The sequence below is a fragment of the Mesitornis unicolor genome, unplaced genomic scaffold (assembly GCF_000695765.1).
Source record: "Mesitornis unicolor isolate BGI_N332 unplaced genomic scaffold, ASM69576v1 scaffold28053, whole genome shotgun sequence".
Classification (NCBI taxonomy): Eukaryota; Metazoa; Chordata; class Aves; order Mesitornithiformes; family Mesitornithidae; genus Mesitornis; species Mesitornis unicolor.
Genome location: NW_010175827.1, coordinates 20,640 through 45,279, shown reverse-complemented (window position 1 = coordinate 45,279; position 24,640 = coordinate 20,640). Strand labels below are relative to the sequence as shown.

At 41.3% G+C, this 24,640-nt stretch overlaps 1 protein-coding gene across 1 annotated transcript in view; it reads left to right on the top strand.

The window, feature by feature from the left end:
- The first annotated feature begins 13,601 nt into the window (after positions 1-13,601).
- Positions 13,602-24,640, top strand: part of LOC104538362 (ovostatin-like) — a 29,567-nt gene continuing 18,528 nt past the window's right edge. The window contains exons 1-13 of the mRNA XM_010181538.1: positions 13,602-13,666; positions 15,325-15,508; positions 16,210-16,366; positions 17,261-17,313; positions 17,797-17,817; positions 18,448-18,616; positions 19,747-19,831; positions 20,513-20,630; positions 21,293-21,413; positions 21,756-21,865; positions 22,940-23,098; positions 23,544-23,771; positions 23,983-24,040. Of these exons, the coding sequence (XP_010179840.1) occupies positions 13,602-13,666; positions 15,325-15,508; positions 16,210-16,366; positions 17,261-17,313; positions 17,797-17,817; positions 18,448-18,616; positions 19,747-19,831; positions 20,513-20,630; positions 21,293-21,413; positions 21,756-21,865; positions 22,940-23,098; positions 23,544-23,771; positions 23,983-24,040 (1,528 nt within the window). The remainder of the gene's footprint in view (positions 13,667-15,324; positions 15,509-16,209; positions 16,367-17,260; positions 17,314-17,796; positions 17,818-18,447; positions 18,617-19,746; positions 19,832-20,512; positions 20,631-21,292; positions 21,414-21,755; positions 21,866-22,939; positions 23,099-23,543; positions 23,772-23,982; positions 24,041-24,640) is intronic.

The window sequence follows — 24,640 nt, the reverse complement described above, 5'->3', positions numbered from 1 at the left end:
CTGCTGTGGGGGAAGAAAAGGAAGAACACTAGATAATATTGTGCATTTCATTGTTACCTTATATAAATTCTTCTTTCTAAGATAAATTATGGCCTCAGATTGTGTCTTGCCTTCCTTCAACACACAGCTATGCAGATGATGTGTCTAATAGTCCAGTGGACAAAATGTAGATCCTGCAATGGGATCATGGTATCATCCCACCAAAATATCAAGTCACCTGGAGCTGGTTGTTACATTTAACAGATTTCTTCTTCAAAACAAGTGCTATTAAGTCATCTGTGTGGGAAAAATCCCCCCACTGCATAACTCAAGAGTCAAGAGTTGGTAAGTGGACACACATATAGAAAGGTGCTTTATCTCAACAACCAGATTTCCACTGGGGGCTCACACCTGGAGACTGCCATTCCATGACCAGTTTAAGCTACTAAAAGCAGTTGCTGCTGCCACTTGTGTGCCACTGCAAACATTTACAAAGCTACAAAACAAACTGGTTGCTGTACTGGTGAACTGATCCAACCCAAAACTAGCCTATGAGATGTCAGTCTACCCCAGATTACTTCACCTGGCTAACCGCAGGGATTACACTAATACAAGTGCTGGCACAGGAAAGGGAAACAGAGTCAGCTCTGGCCACCCTGCTCACAGAAATTCCATCTAACTTGCTACCCTAGGTTTCATTTCAGTAGAAACACTTTGATTCTTGAGGGCTACGACAATGTGATAGAAAAGTAAAGTTTATGTCTGGGGCACAGCAGACATTCAGCTATGCAGACATAGCTGAAACAAGGAGCCACAAAAGAACGTACTATTATAAAGCAAACCACTGAACTATAAATTCAGGTCTTCAGGAAAAATAGTCAGAATACCCAAGGAATGACAAAGCATCATTCCCTTTGGGCTAATATCTTTTCCCTCCTTTCCAGAGCTACCTGCTCTCTGTAAGTCTTTGGCTTCTGTTTCAGTACTGAGCACACCTGTGCCTACTGTATGCGTAGAATGGTCTTACAGCAAGGTTCTGAATTTTAAATGGCACAATCCTATAGCGGATCCCAGAAAGCACACAGTATCTGAGGACTGAAATAAGAAAGTTTCTTAACCTTTTGGAGGTTTTCATTGTTTCCATGAAAACTGGAAGTTCATTAGAGGGCACATGCTTATGTGCATGCACACAGAGACACACTAATTTGAACACTTGCAGCAGAAAGAGAATTTCGCATCACGTCCAAATGAACTTTTTCAACGTGACGTGCGGATACAAAGCAGACCCCACAATCCGTAAGATTGTAAAGTAGGTATGTTTATTCACCGGTGGGCAGCAAGGTAGATCTTTCTTAAAACCTTGTGCACCGAGTGCCGCTGCTCGCCGAGGTTATATGCGGTAAAATGTTACATATACATAAGATTTCCCAATACGCCTATACATATGCATGACCTATCCCCGCTTCGTATTAAGATTAGTTCCAGGAAGTCATTTCCATAAACTCCTCCTAACTGCGCTTGCGCAGTACCTTCTGGTGGTCATGCTGGAGGACCTTTTCCGTGACCGCTAGTAACCCTTGTTTGTGCGCAGACTCTGTTGTTCTCTAGTTCTTGCTCAATCCGGGGGGTCGGGTTTAGCCGGTTCCTGAGACCACTCTCTGGTTCTTATCAGCAACTCAAGACTTCAATTAGCAGCGCATTTAGTAAGTGATAAGTAATACAATGCTTTCCAAGATTTCTTTAATCCCTTTTTCAAACGCCTGAAAACAAGGTTAAAAACTGTTAGCATTTTACCTCTACTGCGTTTTTTTGTTTTATTTAAAATTCCAGTTCATTCTAGTTGGTATAAAATGTGCACTATCATGCACATATATGCGCATATTGGCTTATTTTCAGCATAAAATTAAAAAAGCAGCATCAAAGCCCAGACTCGGCATCCAAAATTCAGGGGCAATGTGACTTGGTCACCTTTCCAAATGGAAAGGGCAAGAAAGGCCCATTTGATTTGACTGCAGCACCCCAGTGCCCCTGATACCCCATCCAGTTCAGCTCAGGCTGTAAACCCAGCTTAGATCATTGGCAGCACTCAGCATTTGACTGCCAGTAAAGGCCTGGAGCAATCTAGGGCAGGACAAGCCCAGCTCTGCCTCAACATTTTCTGAGAACAGCTACTTCGGATGAGGGCAGTACGTTTGTCTCTCCTGCCAAGATTTTCACAACTACCTTAAAAAAGCTAGACACCAAGGACAGCAGTCTCTGACATGACTGAGAAGTCCAACTCCAGTTTCAAAGAAATCCGTCCCACTTACAAATTTCCTTGCTAAAAATCTGTCAGAATCTTAAAACTGTGACAGTTGGTAGATAATTGCTGTATATGCTCATTTACCTCTTTAAATGAATGATCTGGTTTTCAAATAGGAAGAATACACAGAGCTTGAGAAAGCTGGAATTTGCCTTTTGTCTTAGGAGCAGGGGAGGAAGCAAAAAGGTCAATAATGGTAGACAGAAGTCAATATTGTGACGAAAAGAGACTCTACTGCAGAGTTTAAATTTAACAATTTATTTGAACAACATGTGCAGATCCAGTACGTCACTATTGCAGGTTTATGGATACAGTGGAGAATGCGCTATTGCAGTTTTAAAAGAAAGACTACACTATTTACAACCACAAGAGATTCACAAAAGGCACTATTGTAACTACAACAGTCACAAAATGCACTATCACAGCCCACACACAGGCAATTCATGACAGACCGCAGACCACTCACAAAACCCACTGTTACTGCTCATAAGCAATTCACAACTCCCAGGCTACTCACAAAATTCACTATTACAATTCCCAGGTGATTCATGGAACACACTATCACAACTCACAAACAACTCAGAATAGCACACGTGTCAGTCAATCACCTATGACTACAAACTTAAAGCCTGCCAAATATTCACTTAACCCTCCAGGTAAGGACTCCCACGTAAGTTACCTTGGCCAGAATTCCGACCAAGGGGGAAGGTTCTCATCACTCCGTGGCTGGAGAAGTAACTCCTCACTTCTAACATAAATCTCAGAGTTTTTATCCCCTGGTGTATGGGACAGCAGAAAGGGCCATGTCTGAGTAGATTAGACCATCTGGGTGGTTGTTTCTTCTGCAGTGCCTGCCCTTATCTTTGTTTATTCATGGATGTTGTTCCCTTCTGTATGCTCTGTCTCTTGCATATCTTTGTATTGTTTGGGTCTGTTGGAGCCAGATAGAAGTCCTCCAGCTTACCTTTGTTTTACTTTTAGGCAACTGAATAGTGGTTTGATTGGGACTCAGGGCATACTATTTGTTGGGGAATTTCAAGGCTCAGCTCAGGTTGTGCTTCTGTGAATGATGCAATACTGCCCTGTTTAGTTTCCTGCTTACCAGACAACTCAGGGCTGAGCTATCTACACAGCTCCCCATGGGTCGTCTCTGCAGAGACAGGGCCTCAAGGCAATCTAAGGCTGAGTTGCTCCTGCAACCCCCCCCAAGTCACTTGGTGCACTGGACATCACCGAAACCTGCTTAAACTATGAGCCAGACAATCCTTACAAATATCAATGAACTTTTCCATCCACTTAGCACCAAGACAACAATTCCAGTCTTTCTGATCTTAAAAAGTGCCTGGCACATGCTGCTTTTGCGAGTCGCATTATTATTCTTACAGCGGCATGGCCTGGGATAAAAACAAGCAGTCTCTGTTTTCAGAATAACGTTTTCATCCTGAAGGATGAGCAAAGGAAAAAGAGGATTTTCAGTGCTTGTCCCTCATTCCTTCAACCTTGTTATGTCCTTTCTCCTCCAGTTAAGAAACCAATGCCAGTTTGTACTACTGGCCAAGAGGACATCTGTAACTTCTTACAGTGAAATTTTGTAAAATACACTGGTCTTCTAATTAATCTCATGTGGCACAAAGTAGCTCCAAGGAAACAGAAAGGTTTTGAGCCTCTATTTCTGCTCCCTCCTTCTCTCCCATGCATGAATAGATGATTTTACTTAAAACCAGCTACTTTCAGAATGATGTTTGAATGCACAAAAAGTTAGGATGTGCTGGATAAGTGTTGCTAATGAGCATGGCTTACAGAGATATCAGCCTCCATCTAACATTTTGATACCTGCCTGAACAAGACTAGTTTGACTCCAGAGTGCCTTCAGAAGAGCAGCCTATAAGCACCAAGTTTGATGAACTAAAAGCCAACCAAAATGCAGAATTTTCTTAAATCTTAGCTCTCAACTTCACATCATGTTGTGACTCAATTCCATCAGTCACTGAGGGAGGGGATATCATCTCTAGGATCAAAACACACTAACACAAGATGCGTCACATAATCAAGCCTGGTACAGACACCGTGTTATTCTGTTTCCTGGATCTTAGCAATTATTTGAATCCAAAGACTGGATGACCTTTGGAGGTCCCTTCCAGCCCAAACTATTCTATGAGTCTATGAATCTATGACTCTGTCAATGTCTCCCAACAGCCAAATCCCCGTTCCAATGGGTTAGGAGCAATCTGCAGCAGGAAAACTGCTGCTACACCAAGAAGTAAGTTGAGGATGTGCAGCTGCTGGCCCGCTGCAGGTGATTTACCTACAGCACTATGGTTTCCACAAATTTATAGAAAAGATGGGACTTGGTTGCCAATCCTACCTTCCTAACGAAAAAATGAGATTGCCATTTTCAAAATCTAATTTAACACAAAGCATGTTTTCAGAAGGAGCAAAAGCACATGAAATGACAAAACTACTGGACCCACATCTTATCCCCTGCAGGTCATGCTCATTCAGAGCCAGTAGCTTTGAATATTGGAGCACCTACCTGTATTGGAGAATCACATATTCCCAGCTACACTTCTCCTGCCATGTAAACACAAGTGCAGCTTGGACTACAGGATCTGGACATTAAATGTTGCTCAGGCTTCAATCTGGATTCTTCCGAAACACACTTGCTGGGAGCAATCCTCACCTGTGAATAGTGAAAGCAGAGGAACCATCCTGCCCCAGAAAGGACCAAATGTCCTTTTAAGCAGGTCCAACAGTACAGAATGAGGCTTCAGGAAGAAATGTACACTTGGAAACAGTAATTGCCTGACTCAACTAAACTTTATTAATTTCAGTAGGCTGCAGTAGACACAAGCTTATGCATCAATTTTGTTTCTTCTAATAATGACATGCTTTTAACCTGCCAGCAGAGGTTAGCGCAGAACTATAAGATAATGATTGGATGCATTTGCCTGAGAATAGCTGATATCTGGGATGTCTTGTGAGAGCCTGAATATGCTGCCAGAGATAATCTGAAAAAAGTGCATCAAATAATGTAAAAAATGTGTAAATTATCTGAGGGTGGATGGTTTCTACCCCGCTTATTAACCATAGAAATGTTGGTCTGCTTAGTTCTCAGACATTCCCTTTTTCACTGAAATGCTCCCTAGCTCCTTCCCTAGCATAGATTAAATGAAATCTTACTTACTCCTTGCTTCAGCACCTTCTGCTTCAACTTCTGCTTGACTTTACAGAGCATTTTCACGTTGGGCATGTCACACTGCATGTCCACTGATGCATTAGAACTTTGCTAGCAGCGGTCCTGGGTTTTCATGCTAGTTTGGCTAGCAGAGTCACAAAAGCTATTTTAGATCTCCTCACAGCAGGGCAATGCATTTGAAGTTGCAGTGCAGTGCTTCCGCTCCACCAGCTGGTGCTCACCCTGCAAGCTCCCTTGGCTCTCTTCAGTGACCCAGCCAGCCACCCTAGGTCACTTTGCAAAATTCAAAGTCCTCAAATTTTCGGTGGTCCTCCCGAAAAAGTCCCTTGCAGAGACTGACAACATAACACAGACAGTGCAAGGAGAGGAAGAAGGAAAGCCAACAAGGAGATGCTCAACAGCATGAGACATGTGGTCATTGCTGCCAAATCCCAGCAAGGGAACGAGGCTTCCCTCATTGCACTGCTCCACTGACTGCAGAGCTTTCCAGGTGTGCTTTTGCTAGGATCCTCAGGACACTTGTGCCCCACCATGAGAGCTGCTTCCCCCTACTGCATGAGCCTCACCTCATCATACCAGGGCCTGGTGATGCAGAGGGCAAGTGGTAGGGCACAGCTCAGTGACACATCAGCTCCAGAGGGTCTCATCCCTTCAGCCATGCCAAGGACCAGGGCATGTGGGGCACAGACCAACCCCCCAGCAGCACTGTCCCCCAGCCCAGCCACACCATGTCCCTTCCTACCAGCCCAGTCCCAGGCACTTCCCCACAGTAGCAATCATGGCAGCTGCAGAGGGTCCCTATCGGAGTCTGCCAGACTGGCCACTCCCCTGAGACCTCTTTGGGGCTCTGTCCTCTCAGCCACCAGGGGCCAGACAGGGAGAGTCAGCACATCAATTCTGGTGGCTCCCTGCAGCCCATCAGCTTCCTTCAGGGGCAATAAGTAAGAGAGAAGTAGATAAATTACAGAGACTACTGGCTCCGTGTACTGCTATGGTAAAATATGTGCTTCTCCCACCTTCTGGCCAAAGAGCTTTGCCTACTGCCTGGAAAGCTGTAGCCTCCCCATTGGCACAGGGTACGGAGGTTGCAGGTGTCGTGGTCTTGCTGAGGAGGTCTTTAAGTGGCTCCTGGTCTCCCTGAGACATCAGTTGCCCAATGCCTGCTCCAGCCTGCTGACAGGAGATGTGCCTAGTGTAATCGTCACAATGTGCTGCTGCTCCCTCTCCTCTGTCTCCTCAGCACGCTTCCCTGTCAGTCTCCTTATCAGCCATTGCCTGCAGCATTTGCTAGTATTTGCCCTGCTCTGTTTGACGCAGGAACATCTATCCAGTGACAACTTTGCATTTAGTTTCCTTTTGCTTCCTGATTGTTTGTCCCTACACCTCTCTCCACACCCATGGCTGCCACTCCCGATTCCTGGCAGTCCCAGGACAGCTGGGGACGTCATTTGAAGAGCTGTGCGTGATTGTGTCTTAATGACCAGGTAATCATCCCCAGACTATGAAAACTGTAATCATTGTTTATAATGATGCTATTGCACATCTTGTAAGGGTGGTTTGGCACTGCTGTCCCAGAGACCTGGGGGAGCCATGCTGGAGCAGTCTGTTCCTGAAGGACTATACCTTGTGGAAAGGACCCTGTCCTTATCTTGACCCATGAGCCTTCCATCGTATTTCCTCTCCCTAGGTTAGGAGGGGGAGAGATAGAACAGCTTCAGTGGACAACTGGTGTCCAGCCAGGGTCAACCCACCGCATCCTCTCAGGGATTTGGTGCATCTGAAGTGCTTGTCCTGGAGAATGCAAGTTCTTCAGAGGGATGACCTGCAGATGGTCTTATTGTTTGGAAAAAGTGAGGTGGGCACACAAAGTAATCTGAGCTGCAAAGTCTTTGGTCTCTACTTCCTGCTAGAATGACTGGCTTTTCAGGCAGAATGGGGGGATGCAAAAACCTTGCTTTTGCTGCCTGAAGAGTCACTCTTGAAGGCTTCTCCAGCATCCTGTTGCTTACAGATTAGCTCATTAAGTGCTGTCCCTTGCAAAATGACAGTGGGCACAGCAGGTACAGGTGGCTTGAATCAACTTCATGTTGCAGTTCTTTCATATCACCAGGAAGAAGTTTTCAGAAACCCATAAGCCTTTGTTAGATGAAATAGCACACCTGAAAAATGTCTTATACTAGATGCAAGTCTTGGAGTTGCAAGGCATGTGTTGGAGCCATTACTCATGGATTGCTCAAAAGACTGGGACAATAAGGTCGTAAAATACCAAGAGTGATGACAACACTTTATAAGCTATCTCTTACATCTTTAAACTACTGATTCTCCTGAACAACTGGCAGTCCCTAAGACAGTATTAACTAAATCTTAGCTTATCCATGAGATCATCAAGTCTTTGTAGTGTTTTCAATTAGAAGTTTAATGATCAAGATGCATAGGTACCTGCAAGCGATAGTCCACTTGTCTTTATGATTGTTTGGTAGTGGTTTGCTGGACCATGCAGCTGGGGAACTGTTGCTCTTTGGTGCTTGTTCTGACTTGATTCTAGCTGATGCTTTAGAGAGAGATGTGGGAGTCTGTCCTGGCTCATGGACCAACTACAACTTCAACCTAAGCATACTTTGTGAAATGTCTATTAGCAAGGATCATCCCAATCATCCTAGGGAAGAAAAAGCAGCAATGTTATTAGATCTCAAGCCTGGCTTTCCTGTGATTTCAAAATATTCCTTTGACTTGCAGAGTTTGGATGTTTCCAAAAGGATAAAACAAGAGGATTCCATGAAGTGGGAGACTGTTGTGTGGGCTAGTCTGGACGCTGGTGTATTGTTCTCTTTTTAAAAAAGAACTTGATATGAAACCCAAATGAACTCCTTTAACCATAGAGAGTGGGAGGTTATTTAGAATCTGAATCTGGAGGGAACTGATTCTGATTCATTTTCTTTGCAATAAAATCCAAAATATGAGATCTTGACATTTCAAAAAGGAAGCTCTCAAATATGTTTCTTTATTTTAACTCAGTTATTGTTTGTCCTTTTTAAAGCCCTCTGTGTCAGTTTGCCTATCTCCACCTAAAGCAGCAGAACAATATAGATAAGAGAACAAGGAAAATAGTAAAGACAGGAAAACATTTCTACGGAAAGAAAAATGATTTTTACCCTTTAAAAGGCTCCCTGACACACATTTTTGTCCTTTGTGATCAAGTGAAATACATGTCCATGGTCCTTTATAGCAAAGGTCCGTAATAATCAAATCTTAAGTTAAATCAATGTGTCATTGGTTCAGGATTTTGAACTGATTCAGAATGGTAGCAATATAATTACTACATCAGAATTACATTGTCCATAGATTGATTGGTATTTTATTTTTTGAAAAATGAACTTTTGATATCAAATGGTTCATTTAATACAGTAATATTTAATACTTATTAGATCAACTAAAACAATATACAAAAATCGTTATTGTTTCCACTGCTCCTGGACTCTTCTTGAACTCATCTTCTATCTTTCTCATTACATGTCCCTGTTGATTCTCTGGTAGACTTCCTATTCCTGTTGTTTTTGAAGAGAGAGTGATTATTAGTTTTGATTTTCTTTGCTAGTCTTTTTTAAACTCTTTTGTTTGGTCTGACTTGCTATGTGTATATCCTCCTATTTTCATCATTTAGACATAGCAGAGGTTTTTCAAGGATATCTGTATACATTACACTTTATAGAACAAGAAAAATGGATGGTATTTCAGATGTTTCATGACATATGAGGTTGTAATACTTTATATCTCATAGGCAGGGCTAAAATATATTGCAGAAATATGATGCTGATAGCATACTAGTTAATTTACGATCTGTCTACCTGTAACAAAGATCTTGCAGAAAGTGAACAGTCTGCTGTTTACTCTTCTCTATATAACAGTGTTACAATGCTTAATATTACCAGTTCTTTATTATTACAGAAAATGAGCAATGTTAGAAACATGTTTCATCTATTTGACATTAAATAATACAGCATACTCTGTCAACCACGCTATGAGCTGCCTGTTGCCACTAAGCATTCTGAGAAACACCACCACTTCCAAACCTAAAAGTTTGCAGATAGGGATATGCCTTGGAAGAGTGGAAGATTGTGTAGGCGAATTCATCCACAGTATCCAACTCTGAGACATATACAGTACTATTCAGAGATATGCTTGCTTTTTAAAGCAAAATGTTTTGTCAGAGTAAGTTTGATAAATGTATTGTGAGCAAGCTTTTCACAGAATCACAGAATGTTAATTTCCTGAGAAGATCACAAGCTAGAAAACAGCCTGGGACCACTGCATAAGTGAAATGGAAGCTGGGGCTCTGACCCCATATATGCCTGTGTTAGAGAAAGAAACTAGATGATTAAACAGGTGTGGGGTGGATTGTTTGTACTTCATCTCAGGTGAAGTAATGACTTAGAAAGTACTCTCAGTCCTTAAATGTTATGCAAATATTAAGTGGAGCCATAGAAGAGAAACAATTACGTATTACTCATTCTTCTGGAAAATCCAAGACTTCACTGCTGAAAGCTGCTCAGATTTCCACTGATCTTCTTGCTATTCCTCTAACACAAAGGGAAACAGGCATGACTTAGGTCTGTACTGACTGAGAATTTGAATGTCTCAACTCTATTTTCAGACTATGCAGTGTTCAGCATAGCAAATGGACATTCTTTGACATGTTTATTTTCTAATTTGTGACTACATCTACTGTCTAGATTCTGCACATACAGCTATATTGGGCATTTTAGGACAGTGCAGGGAAATACGAGATGGTCTACGCAAGCTAGCTGGGGTATTGGAGGTGGGCCAGTCACAGCCTTATAGAATTCTGTTGTGAGTGCAGTGTGCATGCAGAAACACTGAACTTAACTGCTCCCAGAAAATGAGTGGGATCAGAGTTAGTTGGAAAACTACATTTCTGTGCTGTGTATGTGTGCCCAGTGTAAATGAGAAAAAGAGGAGAGCTGCATCTGATGTGATAAAAGGGATGGGCAAAATCAGCTTTATGGGAAAGAAAACTAACTAAGACGTGTTTCCAGTGCAACAGCAACAATCATCCCTCTGAGTCATCACGAGAAAGAATAGAGAGAAAAAAACCCTCATGCGTATATAGAATTTCTTCATAAAAGCAAGCAAATGTAGTCACTTTCTGAAGTCTGGACTGAATGAAGTAAAGACATTTTGATTCTCTGCCATTCAAAGAGTCATCTCTGCCATGATTCTACTTTGAAAACCATGTGCATATGTGATACTTAAGTCTGTATTTGCATTGTTTTGCATTTGAAGTGGATTTGGCGCTGTTCCTCTTTTCATCAATTTTCTAGCCAAACTATGATCTCTAATTACATCTTTCTTTATGCCAATATAAAGCAGGGCTAGTCTAAGGTAAACAGATTGATTTATATGACATCCAGTATCAAGGTACCTTCTGTGTGCCTGTATTGTATCAGCTGCTTAGTGTGAGGTTCATTATCTCCCCCATGTTAAATCCTGATCTTTGTGCTTCTGGATGATTAACCCCTTCATGCTCCCAGCTTCTTAATCATACAACCCAAAATTACTTCTTTTTCCCTGCTGCCAAACAAAGCTGAAATAATTTCCCCATTGCACTGTGGTCTTCTTAAGAATTATCCCTGACATGGTAGTGATGTTCTTAAAGATCTAAGCTTACTTTTCTTTATCACAACATTGCTACAATACAAAGAAGTCCTCCAGGATTGGTAATTTCAGTAAAGTAATGAATTCAATAGGTTGTTTCCAGAGAAATGTCCAATTGATCTGAACAAGATATCTTCTAAGATTTCAGTTTTTCAAATGCTTGGTCTTTTTTGTTTCCATGTCTGTGTATCAACAAGAAAACCCTGTTACATTCATGTTAAAGGCATGCTGCCCTTAAATAAAGGATTAATTGCTAGAGAAATTTGCACCAGGGCCCTGAGACTGATTGTTATTTCCTTCTCCCTCCTTAGTTCTTTTTTGCCTATTACTTAGCACCTGTTTAGAGTAAGACATGGTGTCTGAGGAATTTCAAAGCTGCAAATAATACAAACACATCTGTGACATAGTCTTAGCTGTCTTCTGCCTGCATTACAACTAACATAGACACTTTCTTCACAGTGTGATCGCCCTGGTTGCACACTGCCCACCCACCTGCCGTGCAGCGTTGTCACCTTAATGTCAGGTCATTCTGGGAAGCTTTGTGCAATATTTCTCACTAGTAACGCAGTGGGAATAGACAGCAGCTCCAGCAGCACCCACGGCAGTTTTCTTTTTGTCCTAACTTGGTCATCAGAATGCTTCCGGTAAAGTTAGGTAGGTAAGCTGGCAGTTAAGGGTATCACCTATGCTGATGGAAAGAACAATTCCTGTATGGCTGAATCATAATCCAGAATGTATTATATCATGAGAAGTTAAATTGATAGAATCTGGCTTTCAACAGTCCCTCATCCATGTTTCTCATACCCCTTACCAATGATATAACTTCAGGCTCACTCTGCATTGCCAAACACCTTTTTCAGTGCCCCTAGCTCTCTTTTATGTCCCTAATTACTCCTACAGTATACTCTGCTTCCTCTTCCCATTCATCACCTGTTTGGCTGAGGAAGAGGAAGGGAAATTGCCTGTTACTTCTCTAGGTTGCAGTTATAGTTATGTTGATTGGCTAATTTATATTTTGGTTGGTTGGTTGGTTGTTTTTTTTTTTTCTTTTTCTATGTAAGAGTGTGAATGCAGTGTCCCCATTACTATAGATTATTTGGTTTCCCGTCTTGAGGCTGTATTACCAAAAGTGTAGCCAACACATCAAAGAAATTTATTTTTCTCCTCTAGTCTGCAGTTATGAGATCACAAATGAAGTTCTGTATCCAGATTTGACTCCCCAGTGCAAGAAAAGATTTGACAGACTGGAGGGAGTCCAGTAGAAAGTCACTGGGATGGTCAGTGGCTGGAATAAACCAAGAGAAAGAAAGTGAAACAGTCTTATTTATTCAACCTGGAGAAAAAAAGGCTAAGAGGGGGAATAGTTGCAGTCTTCTGCTACATAAAGTGTGACTATAGAGAAGGTAGGGACAGATTCTTCTCGGTGATGTTCAGTGAAAGCACAAGAAGCAATGAATACAAGTTATAGTATGGGAAATTCTGATTTAAGGAAAAAAATCTTCACAACATGAATGGTTAAGCATGTTAGCAGATGTTCAGAGGTGATATAGAATCTCCATCCTTGGAGATATTAAAAAAATAACTGAATAAACTTTGAAGCTAGTCCTGCTTAAGAAGAGAGATGTACCACATACTCTCAGGAGGTTCCTTTCTGTCAAAATTATTTTATGATTCTGTATCTTGATTATTCTGAAACAATGTCTCAGTTAGTTTTACTAAAAAATTACCAACAGGCTTACACATTGTTTGATGGGCAGAGCAGGGACGGGGGAAAAAGTGAACTGACAGGCAAATGAATGGACACATGAAGTAATGACAGCAGATTCCTTTCCCTAGAGATATGTTTGTCCTGACCACTGGCAAAAATGGTAGACCACTAGCCAACACCATTCCCTGCTGAATGTTACTGTGTGCAGTAAGAAATCTGGGTTATCATTAGAAGTTCCTTTCTGTGCCGTACTGAATGCAGTTATAGTCTGATGCTGTATTATTACTGCCCAGGCTGCTATACAGACATCCTACAGCACTGTGTTATGATTACTTCTGTTTTGTGAGGTGTATCTACAGGAGATCTTCACAGAACAAGGAAATACATAAGCAGTGGCAAATAGTGACAGGTTGAAAAATTAAGAAACCTCCAGCCAGTGACACAATAATCAGAGAGGTAAGCTTCAATAAAACATTCAGATGGGCAGGAACCGGTTTGGCTTGCAATGCCTCATCAAGCTATGTGAAATATGAGAGCTTTCCTAAGCTATTGCTTGAGAGTTCAAGGAGTGTGAGAACAGACAGCAGAGGGGAAGATGAACCTATGCAAATTTTATGTAGATATCTTTTGACAGAAGGTGATTGAAGCCATGGAGGAGGAGCACCATCTCAGGCCAGTTTAAAAGCCAGAAGACAGGCTGCCCGCTTGGATCAGTCTCTCTTCTTTCTTCTTCACGGACAGAGATGTGGTCAAGGATTCTTCTGAGTATTCTGTCCTTGAACTGGATTGCCACAGTGTCTTCTGAACTGTAAGAGATCATACATTCTTGTCTTTTTATGATAACATGTTTTATTATATTTTCTACTAGTTTATTTCTTCTGGGACACTGCTATGTAAACTGGATGTTTGAGAGCTACTTTCTTAAATGTGTCTGAAATGGAAGTAGAGGACATTAAAGGCTGATTTTGAATGGTGTTTTCCATCATAAAAATGCTATGTAATCTGATTTGAATGACAGAAAACTAGAACTGGAGCAGATGAAGTCTGAAGTGCATGGGTAAAGTGGGGAGGAGATTCAAGACTAGACTAACAAGTCATACTAATGACCAGGATTGATATGCATCAGCAGTACAGAGAGTGCATGGTGTATGAGGAGGTGCCATGGGCCAGATCATGGCTGGTTCTAGGGACTATGCTGAATGGCAATCCTACTATCAGTATCAGTATCAGTATCAGAATCAACACCAGCACCAGTACCAGTACCTGTACCAGTATCAGTATTACACCTGCTGTGTTGTCATAGCTCATACAGCATGGGCAATGTCCACGCTTTTATACAAACAAAAGATTTCAGCCACAATTTTCAAAAATGCATCAATATTGGAGCTTAAATCCCCTTCTCAAAAGTTCTAAAGTCAGAGAGTTCAGCTCTGACTGAAAGTCAGAAAGTTTAGCTTTATCATATACACTCCCAGTTTTAATAATTTTGCTTTTGGTCTTTGAACATTGTGCAGTCTGAACTGGGCAAATTAAAATAACAGTAAAGGCAATATAAGCAAGCAAAGCTGTGGGAGAAAAAAAGGGAAAGGATTAAATTACCAAGAAAAGATTGTGCAATTCACGTTGTGCTACAGAACTAACTCATCAATTCTGTCATACATTATTTGTAAAGACTAGTTGGGCAGCAGAGAATCAGTGGCCAGTAACAGAACCTAAGCCAAAAACAGCAAATCTGAAGGAATGTTTTTCATAGGAAGAATTTGGGGAAGGAAGACTGCCCTAATAATAGAGACCAGTACAACTGAAAAAGCCCAATGGAAGAAAGAAGCAAAGGAAGCAAAACAGGGAGAGGCATGGAAACAGATTAAGGCATGTAGGTTTGAGCGCTCCCTGGAATATTTTGCAAAATGGAAAAGTGGCATCATTTCTTGTACATTATGCTGTTTGACTCATGATGTGTCAGTTCTTATCTGGAGGGAGAGATATCCAGAGAAAAAGAAATTTAAAACTTGCTGTAACCATTAACTAGTATTGTTGTCATTGATCTTAAAAGGAAGCTAAGTATCACTCCTACTTATGGGAGGGTCCAGAAATTTAAGTATACATATAGGTCAAGGGAGAATAAATGCAGCTATGCTTGTCAGGTGTTTAGACACTTTAGTTATTGGAGCTGTGTAAATCCCTGGGATGAAAAGATGTAGTATCATGCTGGATAAAAGACTGCATAGAATGATGTCAGTCTTTCAGCGCAGAAAGAACTCTGAGGGATAAAAAACTGTCATGTGTACTTTCTCAGCTTATTATTCAAAACTCATTGAAAGAAATGGAAATCCTTCCACTGGTTTGAGCAAGCTTTGGACTGTGTCTTACTTCACACATATGGCATTTCTGTGGTATTTTCCTTTCCTGTTTGCTCTGACTTTCCTGCATGACTGAACTCTTCGATCTGGTCTTGCCTTCTCACAGCCAGTATGTGCTGCTGGTCCCAACAGTCGTGCGGAGCGACTCTCCACAGACTGCCTGTGTGCAGTTCCACAGTCTCAGTGAACCTCTGTCCCTGAGCATCGTCCTGGAATATGGCAGCATCCGGGAGACTCTCTTTGAGGAATCCATCACAAATAATGATTTCTTCAAGTGCTGCGAGTTCAAGGTATTTTCTTTATTGAGATTACTAAAGAGGGTGTAGAAGTGTATTTCTGAGTGCAACTCTCCTTGCCAGTGAGGGCAAGAGGATGAAGAGAGAGTGCAGCAAATAGGATTAAAAAAAAAAAGACATGCTGCTGGAAAGGCTGACAATATAGACAAGATAAAGAAATATGGGTTGTAGGGTGAAGCTGGAGAAAGACTTTCCATCTCCAATCACAGAATGAACAGAAAAAAGATTTTGCTTGCTAATACAGGGGCATGTGCCCTATGGGACTGTCACAGTTGGCAAGCTGGAGAACCCAGCTGGGACATGCTCATTCCCTTTCCTGTGATTCTGCAAAATCTGGATAGATAAAACAAACAAGTCCCAAGTTTAGGTCTGCCAGAATGCAGCAGAAGAAAACACTTCGAAGTTGAGCTCTATGGCTGGGACAACCTGCATATAGGCAGGTACCTACATGAGATGATGGAATGTATAGGACAGGGTATCACTTAAAACCTTAGTAACTGATGACAGACTATGGGACTTTCACAGCTGCAATTCCCAGAGACAATCTCACTGGCAAAGATGGGTTTTCTCATGACTTTGCACAAGCTATTTGTGATTCAGTTGACAGTCAGTAGCTTACTCAAGAACCCTGGGCATCAGGGGACTTCAGGGTATCTTATTTACCATTTTTCCTTTGGGGTTTTGTTTCTCTCCAGGTTCCTCCTGCTACTTCTGATCCCCTGGCATTCATTTCCTTCTCTGCCATAGGAACCACAGTAAACTTAGCTGAGAGAAGATCAGTGGCAATCCAGAATGTGGATAATACTGTGTTCATCCAGACGGACAAACCCATCTACAAGCCAGGGCAAAAAGGTGGCTGAGGAGTTTGAGTCAGCTACTGAACTGGGAAACTGAATGTAAGGGTGGGTCTAGAATGACTGGGACTTCCTCTTGTGGAATAAAAGACCATGGACTGTGACGGTCATGAGCAATCCTTCAGACAGTGCATGATTGTCATCTGAGGTTGGGCTCACCACAAGACAGTGAAAAATAGAACCAATTTAAAAAACTGCAACAAATGAGTAGAGTTCATATGTTTTTACTGAGTTAATTGCATTTACAGGATCTTCAGTTCTGCCAGGTTTATTTACTGAGGTCAGTCACATAAAAAGTGTCCTTAAAATACAGAAAATAATAGGTTAAGCTTAGAATTAATAAAATACATATAAAAATAAAGTAAGCATGTAATTTCCTGTCAACAGCTCTTTCTACTTAACTGCTAATCTAATTCACAGTGCTGATTAATTTAAATGATAGTACACAATATTTAAATGATAGTACTAGCTGTGGTATAGTTAGCTATCTCTTTAGTATAACTATACTTCAGCGCTGTACAGGGTTTATACTTAGAATAAAGACAAATTCTTCCTTCTCTTCAGTTTTTTTTAATTTAATTGGTTTGTATAAACTTTTTTAGGAAACATCCCAAAGAACTTAGTCCTTCAAGAGGAATTGAAGGAAGTACTTCTATTTGTATTTACCGTGTAGGTTACTTTAGTCCCAGTGGGTCAGAATTGAAGATATTTCAGCTACCAATTTTATTTTGTTTTTCTTTTTCATTGCCTAAAATAATAAAATTCTTCCTAGTTCTCTGGGGATTCTTTAGTTCTCCCTAAAAGCCTGGGCAAACTTTATTTCAGTTGTATGTTGAAAATGACTTAACACTGCTAAAGTAAATTATTCTTTTTTATCCTATGTCTTTTTCAGTGTTGTTTCGTGTGGTCAGTTTGGACACCCAGTTCAGACCTGTTCAGGAGACAGTAAGTATGAGTGATAGTTGAGATTTTTCAAACACCCTCTTGAGGTACTGTTTACTGAGACTCTTTTACTTACAAGTTGAATAAAAAGTGCCTGGGATAGACCTCCTTATGTTTTTGGAGAACTGCTGTAACTCCTTAGCTTCAGACTCCATCCTTTCCCTGTCTTTATAGAGGGCAAAGGGTCTGAAATCACTTCTGGAACTCTCTTACAGCGCTCAGATTTTGTAGTCACTTCACTTCGTCTGCCTCAGATATGCACAGGTTTGATGTTTTTGTAGAAAAGATAAATTCACAAAATGGCTATTCTCTTAAATTCATCTCTTTAATTACAGAGATGAGGTTCAGACTGCTTTCTTGTTCCTGTTTTTGGTATCCAGAGAAAGCTGTTCACAGTTTTCTTATGTTCTAGTATTTCTCAAGTTCCACAGTTCATTACTTGATGTTTTGATCATTTTTTTTCTTTCTCTTTTTTTCTTCCTCCAGTACCCCCGAATCGTCATTGAGGTAAGAGATACACCACATTATTAAAGCACAAGTTGCTTTGGAAATACTGTGCTTTGCCATTCCTCATAGTGTCAGTAGCTGAGGGAGACTCATCCAGAGCACATCATCTAAAGCCAATGGGTTGAACAGTGGCAGTACCCACTATCAGACACTAGAGGAGAAGAAACCAGCAGAACTGGAAATGTTAGTCAAAGGTGGCGTAGGGTTATTGCTGTGTCCTTTGTTAGGATTGAAACGAGAGTGTTCAGTGTAGTCTTATTTTGGTAGGGCCATAGTAAATGGGCTGGTGAAATAGCCTTATTCTAATACAGGCATAAGAATAGCAACTTTCTGAAATGTTGTGTTCTTTTGGGGGACAGGATAACAACGAATCAGTCTTCTACCACATTGCACACCACTAGGTCTCAAAGATCACTAGGTGACCACTAGATCTCTTTCTAAAGAAGTTCAGCATCCACAAACAGATCTGGAAAATTAATGGGAAGTCAAAGCACATGTCATCAGCCCAAACTTGCATTCACCCCATGATACACTTAGACAATATGCCAGGATACAAATCTTGAAAGAAGGCAAGAAGACAAGAAACAGGATGATAAAGGTTTTCATACATGTCTTTCTCCCATTCTCCAGGATCCAGAGCAAAACAAGATCTTCCAGTGGCTAGATGTAGTATCTAAGCATGGAATTGTCCAGCTCTCCTTCCCACTGATCCCAGAGCCCATTCTTGGGTCCTACAACATAATTGTGGAGAAGAAGTCAGGTGAAAGAGAGTACCAGTACTTCATGGTGAATGAATATGGTAAGCAAACTGCCTCACACCAGCAATGAGGCTCTGCCTAAGTCAGACAGGAGCTGCTAGTGCCAAGTTTAAGTGTTTTGAATTTTCCACTTAATGCCTGAGAAAGAAAGACATTTCCTGGGCCTGCCACAAAGTCACTCTGTGTCTTTGAGATCTGCATCTATCACTCAGACCTTACTCTGCCTATTTGTTCACAGGCAAAATGAATGAGTTAGGCTTGCCTTGTTTTGTGGAGGTCATCACTGTATGAAGAGCACTAGGGAAAAATATGCAGTGGAAATCTGAAGACATTATCTGTCAAACAGATTAAATGACAGGTACTGGATTACTATGGGGGGGAAGCTGGATAGCCACTGGACACAAAAGATGGAAAGCAGTGGGTAGTGGAGGTGCCAAAGCATTCATAGTTATCTGCATACTTCCTGAAATAGACTATCTCAAGGGATTTGCTAAATTCGTTTTGATTTTGCAAGTTTTCTCATAGTGGCAGGTTTTCCTTAGTAGTCTCCAGAGAAGGCTTGGACAACTCCCAGTTGTTTGGTTTTATTGTAAGGGCAGTAAAGCACCTTTTCTGCTTACCCTCCAGAGCTCTTTCATGCCTTCCAGTCTCCCGAGTACAGGTGCATTAGAAAAAGGCCTTTTCCAGCTATGTTGTCGTTATTGCTGCTGATCTGGGACAAAAGATAAGCTGAAAACAGAGCGTGAGAGTGACTTGTTTGATTTTACTGTTTCACTTAATCTGTTGTCTTTCTCCTTCAATGCGGATGGATTGCACAATAACTTCTGTTCTCCAGGGCTTAACTAGTTTGAGACATCAGCATTACTCCTACCTTTCTCTTGAGGAAAATGTACAGCCAGTTAAAGTGATTTGTCACCGTTCTTACTGTGGCTGTTATCACTATTAGTATAATTACTAATGCATTTTAAAGAAGTTATTCATCTTAACTCTAAAGGTTGGGTTTTTTTCTGATAACATTGTACAGCCAGCTCCTAGGTAGACTTTTCTTTAAACTATTTCCACTTCCTTGCTGATGAAAAGGCCTTTGCCAACTGATTTTTACTGTGTTCTATATACACACCTGCCTATGGCACGCAACTGCTAATCAGTCATATCCACATTGCATTCCTAGTGCTGCCGAAATTTGAAGTGACAACCAGTGTGCCAAAGACGATTTCTTTCTTTGATGAAGAAGTCAGGGTGAATGTTTGTGCTTCGTAAGTATCAGAGCTGGGAACAATACATTTGTGCACAAGAAACATGGGCTAGAGGATGGTGCTGGGAAGCAGGGACCCTACTGCTGGTTCAGAGTATGTGTTAGAGAAATTCCTTTAGCTGTGATTTCCAATACATGAAATATGACAACTCTGCTCCTGCTACACAGCAGAATTAGAATGGGGAGAGTTTGTGTGCATCCAACAGTTTGATGATATCAATCAGTACATACTCACTAGCTGTTTTTTATTATTACAGCAAAGGAGAGAAATAGTACAGAAGGAGAGACTATTATTAAGGTTGTTGGCTGTGACACTGCCAAAGGGCAGGGTGACATGAGCTGAAGGGGTGAATAGGGATCTTTCTGCAATATGTCCTGCTTTGCATAAGGCACTAATAAGAAAAAGCAAGGATTAGGGAATGATATCCCAACCTTGAGTCCAGCATCACTTTCCAGCTTCAGACCTTGAAGAATAACTACACCAAGACAATGGTAAAGCAGAGGTTTTTAACAAGATGTCAGAAACAGCCTAAAAATAGTTGAAATGAATTCTGCTAAGGGTAACTGCTCTTTTGTCTGTGTTTTGGCACTCTCAAGGTGTTTAGAGTCTGCATTGCTCTGCAACCTTTGCAGATTTCATGCTAAGTTCATGATTCAATTCTTGTGTCTCTTCCTCTCCTAGGTACACTTATGGCCAACCAGTGCAAGGGAATGCCCAAATCAATGTGTGTCAGCAGCGCTTTTATCGTCCACAATGTGAGCAAAACCTGAAAGAAACCTGCAAAGCTGTCACTGGACCGGTAAGATATAGGGCAAGGCCTCTCTTCCCAGTTAGCTTTACTACCCAACATGTAGCATAGTGTTTGGCAGCGTCATTCATCTCCTGGGAATGGCAGAGAGACAATCCCAGAGGCGTAATTTTTCTCACTACCTCACAGGCAACACTTAAAGACCATGAAGGTAGTTTTTACCAATTACTTCATTAGGAGACTGATTTTTCCCTCAGTAGGAGGGAGAGAAAGTTATGAAACTATATATTTTTGTTGTCATTCCTAAAACACTGGAACTGTGTTCTTACCAAATCTAATCAGCAGACCTCTACTGGGAGTCTTTGAGGACCCTTAATATTAAACTAATGATTAATTTCTCCTCTAGATCAGACTCAAAGTGCTCTGGTCATAGAGCTCAGGCACCACGCAAGATGGGCTTAATCATAGAGAAGACTAATGGGAAGGAGGAAAGAAGTTTCCAGGTGCAAGGGTAAATGGTATTGAAACAATGAGCTAGAAAGGGAGCCAGGAAGTGAGAAGTGTAAGAGAGGAGGGAACTGAGTAAAAAGGAAGAGCTGAAGGAGATATGAACAGAGGCAGTGATGCTCTTCAGAGACCCACTAATACAGATTCAGGAGCAATTTTCCAAACCTTGAGAAAAATGGGCTTTTCCCTTTGTGCTCCTTTTTCAGCTGGGGAAGGATGGCTGCCTCAACACTGTCATCTCCATCAAAACATTCCAGCTCTATCGCAGCTACGCCAGGATGTATACCAGCCTCAATGTAGAAAGCATTGTCACTGAAAATGGGACAGGTAACACCACATGGAGGTTGGGAGTAGCTGATTAAAGCTTATAGATTGTACTTTCTGAAAGGAATCATGGGCTTTGAGCAACCTGTCTAGTGGGAGGTGTCCCTGCCCATAGCAAGGGGGTTGGAACTAGGTGATATTTAAGGTCCCTTCCAACCCAAACCATTCTATGATTCCATGAATCTCCTGGATCCTGACCTGTGTGGCAAACAACCAACAATCACCATTTTCTTCATATGCTTCTCCTTCCAGAGCATCAACGCTCCATATAACTTTTCAAAGAAACAGTTTTCTGCCCACGTCTGATTTCTGTTTTCTTCCCTTTGTACTGGGTGTGTCTCTCAGGTATCCAGATGAAAGGCTATGACTATGTAGCAGTCAACCAAGAAAAAGACAGAATGATGTTCAAGAATATGGATCACTATTACAAGAGGGGAATTCCTTACTATGGTGAGGTGGGTACCTGAGAGGATACATTTAGATCAAAATTCCCTGAGGTCCAGCATGATGGTCTCCGTGGTGACCCATTTATGGCTGTCCCCTAACTCTTTGCTGACAACTTCCCATCATAACACTGCATAACAGTGACTGTTGCATGGTTATCATGTTATGTTTGATGCTTCTAGAGAAAATAAGGAAATTATATCATACCTGCAGCATTAGGGTCTCTCTTCTGCCATAGTTAGAAAAAGCCTAAAAGCTGGGTAAGTGAAAGCTCAGATGAGTGAGGAAGAATAGTCTGTAAGAAACTTCTTCAGCAACACCTGTGTCTAAACTGAAGGTAGAATTTACCCTGCATTGCATCACACAGTCCCAGGGATATTTACTTCAAGCAGTATAGGTGTTGGAGCACATTCTGACTTTTTAGCAACCTTCATACACAGGATAAACTGTGGAAGATGAGCTGTACAGCATCATCCTGATATGCAACGGGGACAGAGGGTATGTACAGATGCTTAGGACTCAGGAGGTCCTACTGAGCTCCAAAGGTTACCTGTGGCCATGAAGTCATCTGATTGCTTTAGGTTTGTTAATCAGTGGTCTTGAAAGATTATGTGCTCTGGAGTGCCTCTGTTTCCATTTGCTCATGAAGGGAGAGCATGAGGTAAGAATTTAAACCATCCTTTCTCACTCAGCAGTCTTTAACTTACATGATGGGCTACTGAAGATGGGATCACTGAAGAGAAACAGAGGACTTATCATTAAAAGAATCTTTTATATAAGATCATGTATATAAACAATTCCTTCTTCCTCTGTGACATACAGTTTCTCCTTGCACTGATGTGAATTTCCTGCTTTTGCCTGTCACAGAACTCCTGTTCCTTCAAAATACTGAGGAGCATTCACTCTTAAATGCATTTCACTCTTGATTTCTACTCCCTGCACTTGTCCCCAGTGCTTAAGTGAGCATCGTTTAGTGAGCAGAGCATTTCCTATTCTTTTTGTTTGGTTTTTCTTTTTTTTTCTTCTTTTTTGTTGTTTGGTGGTTTTTTTTTTCTGAATCCCTTGGGTATACTTTGTGTTCAAAGATCGTTGTGACAAATGCGGATGGCCAGCCCACTGCTGATAGGACTGTCCTGCTGGAGCTCAATGAAGTATATCTGGCCAACTATACCACTGACAAGAATGGCACTGCTGCTTTTTCCATCGACACATCCAAATTCTTTGATCCCAGTTTTAAGTTGACAGTAAGTAAATGTAGGCTTCAGTCTAATTCCTGAAAAAAATACTTAACTGGAGAGAGGGATTAGAAGCAATCGGTGGGTGTGGGCAGGATTGTTTCAGATGAGGGAAGTAGGCAGTCAGTCCACCTGCAACTTGTGTGAAACTCATATGAGAAAACATATACAAACATTATACAACCTGTCCCAAGCCTGCAAGAATCTGAAATAACTTCCCTATCGCAAATGTGTTGTAGGTTTCTAGATACATTAAGTTATCCAGTAGGCCCCCTGCTCTGACTGGTGAAGTGCAACTTTTTCACACCAGTTCTTGCTCTCGGCTTAAACAGTGCCACAGAATCTGCTTCCCAACAAAATATTTTAGAGGGAAAATGCCTTTGTCTCTCATCTGCCTGATGTTTTTTTATTTTCACTTTGTTCATTCCCCATATATGAATCTTCTGCTTCATAGGTCAGGGAAGCACCAGATGACTGTGCAGACTTCTTCATCTGGAGAAATGATAATGAGCCCCAAGTCTCATTCTTTGTTCGGCGTTTCTACTCACGGACCAACAGTTTTGTAAAAATCGAGCCAGTGGAGGAGAAGCTCAGCTGTGGCCAGCAGCGAACAATCAACGTTCAATATGTCCTGAACAGAGAGGGCTATGGGGATGCCAGCCATGCAAACTTCTACTATGTGGTAAGTGCTACCTTGACTGCACAGGTATCTAATTTCTTTCACTTTCTCTTGAACACCATATAAGACAGAATTCTCCAGACCAGACAGTGATTACAGATCACAACTCGATGCCCTTTGAAGCCTCTCAGAACACTACCCAGAATCAGTGATTTCTCGAGGGAAGAGAGGAGGTGCTTTTAATCTTGTCTCATGAGGTTTTTTTTGGTCCCAGGTGATGGCAAAAGGAAAAATTATCCTCAGTGGCCAGAAGCAAGTCAGCATCACTGGTGGTAAGTTCTAGACCATATTACTACTGATACTTCAGAAGCATTGTTCTGAGCACCAGAACATTAGGAAGTTTTGTAAGAAGAGATGAAAGCAGAGAACTGTGGCTTACTCAGGTACTAGTTCTTAAACCCCATGACCCGTCACCACTCGTGGTATCATTTGCTTTTGCTGCAGCGTCTAGTCAATTCCCCATGTCATAATCATATTTATCTTGTTAGTTGAAAGATGAAAACTTGGTTGTGACTGAACACAAGGAATGTAATCTTCTTCTGTTTTAGTTCTTGCCAAGGAGTATTTACAATTTCAGTTATTCTGTGACATCCTAGTCTTCACCAATTAAAAGACTAAAACTTTTTAAAGGATATTTACAGTTAACTGCTTGGAATTCATTGCACGTTCAGAAGTCTCCAAATGCCCACAAATGACAACAATCCTACCAATCACAGCAAACAGAACTTTGTTCTTTCATTGTTAAAAATATCTTTTATTGCAGAACCTGGTCTATTTTCAGTCTTCAGTAGGTAGCTTAAGTAAGCTTCACTCCACATATAGGACCTGTCGTTTAATATCTGTCATCTTTGGTCTTAACCTTAATTTCCTGT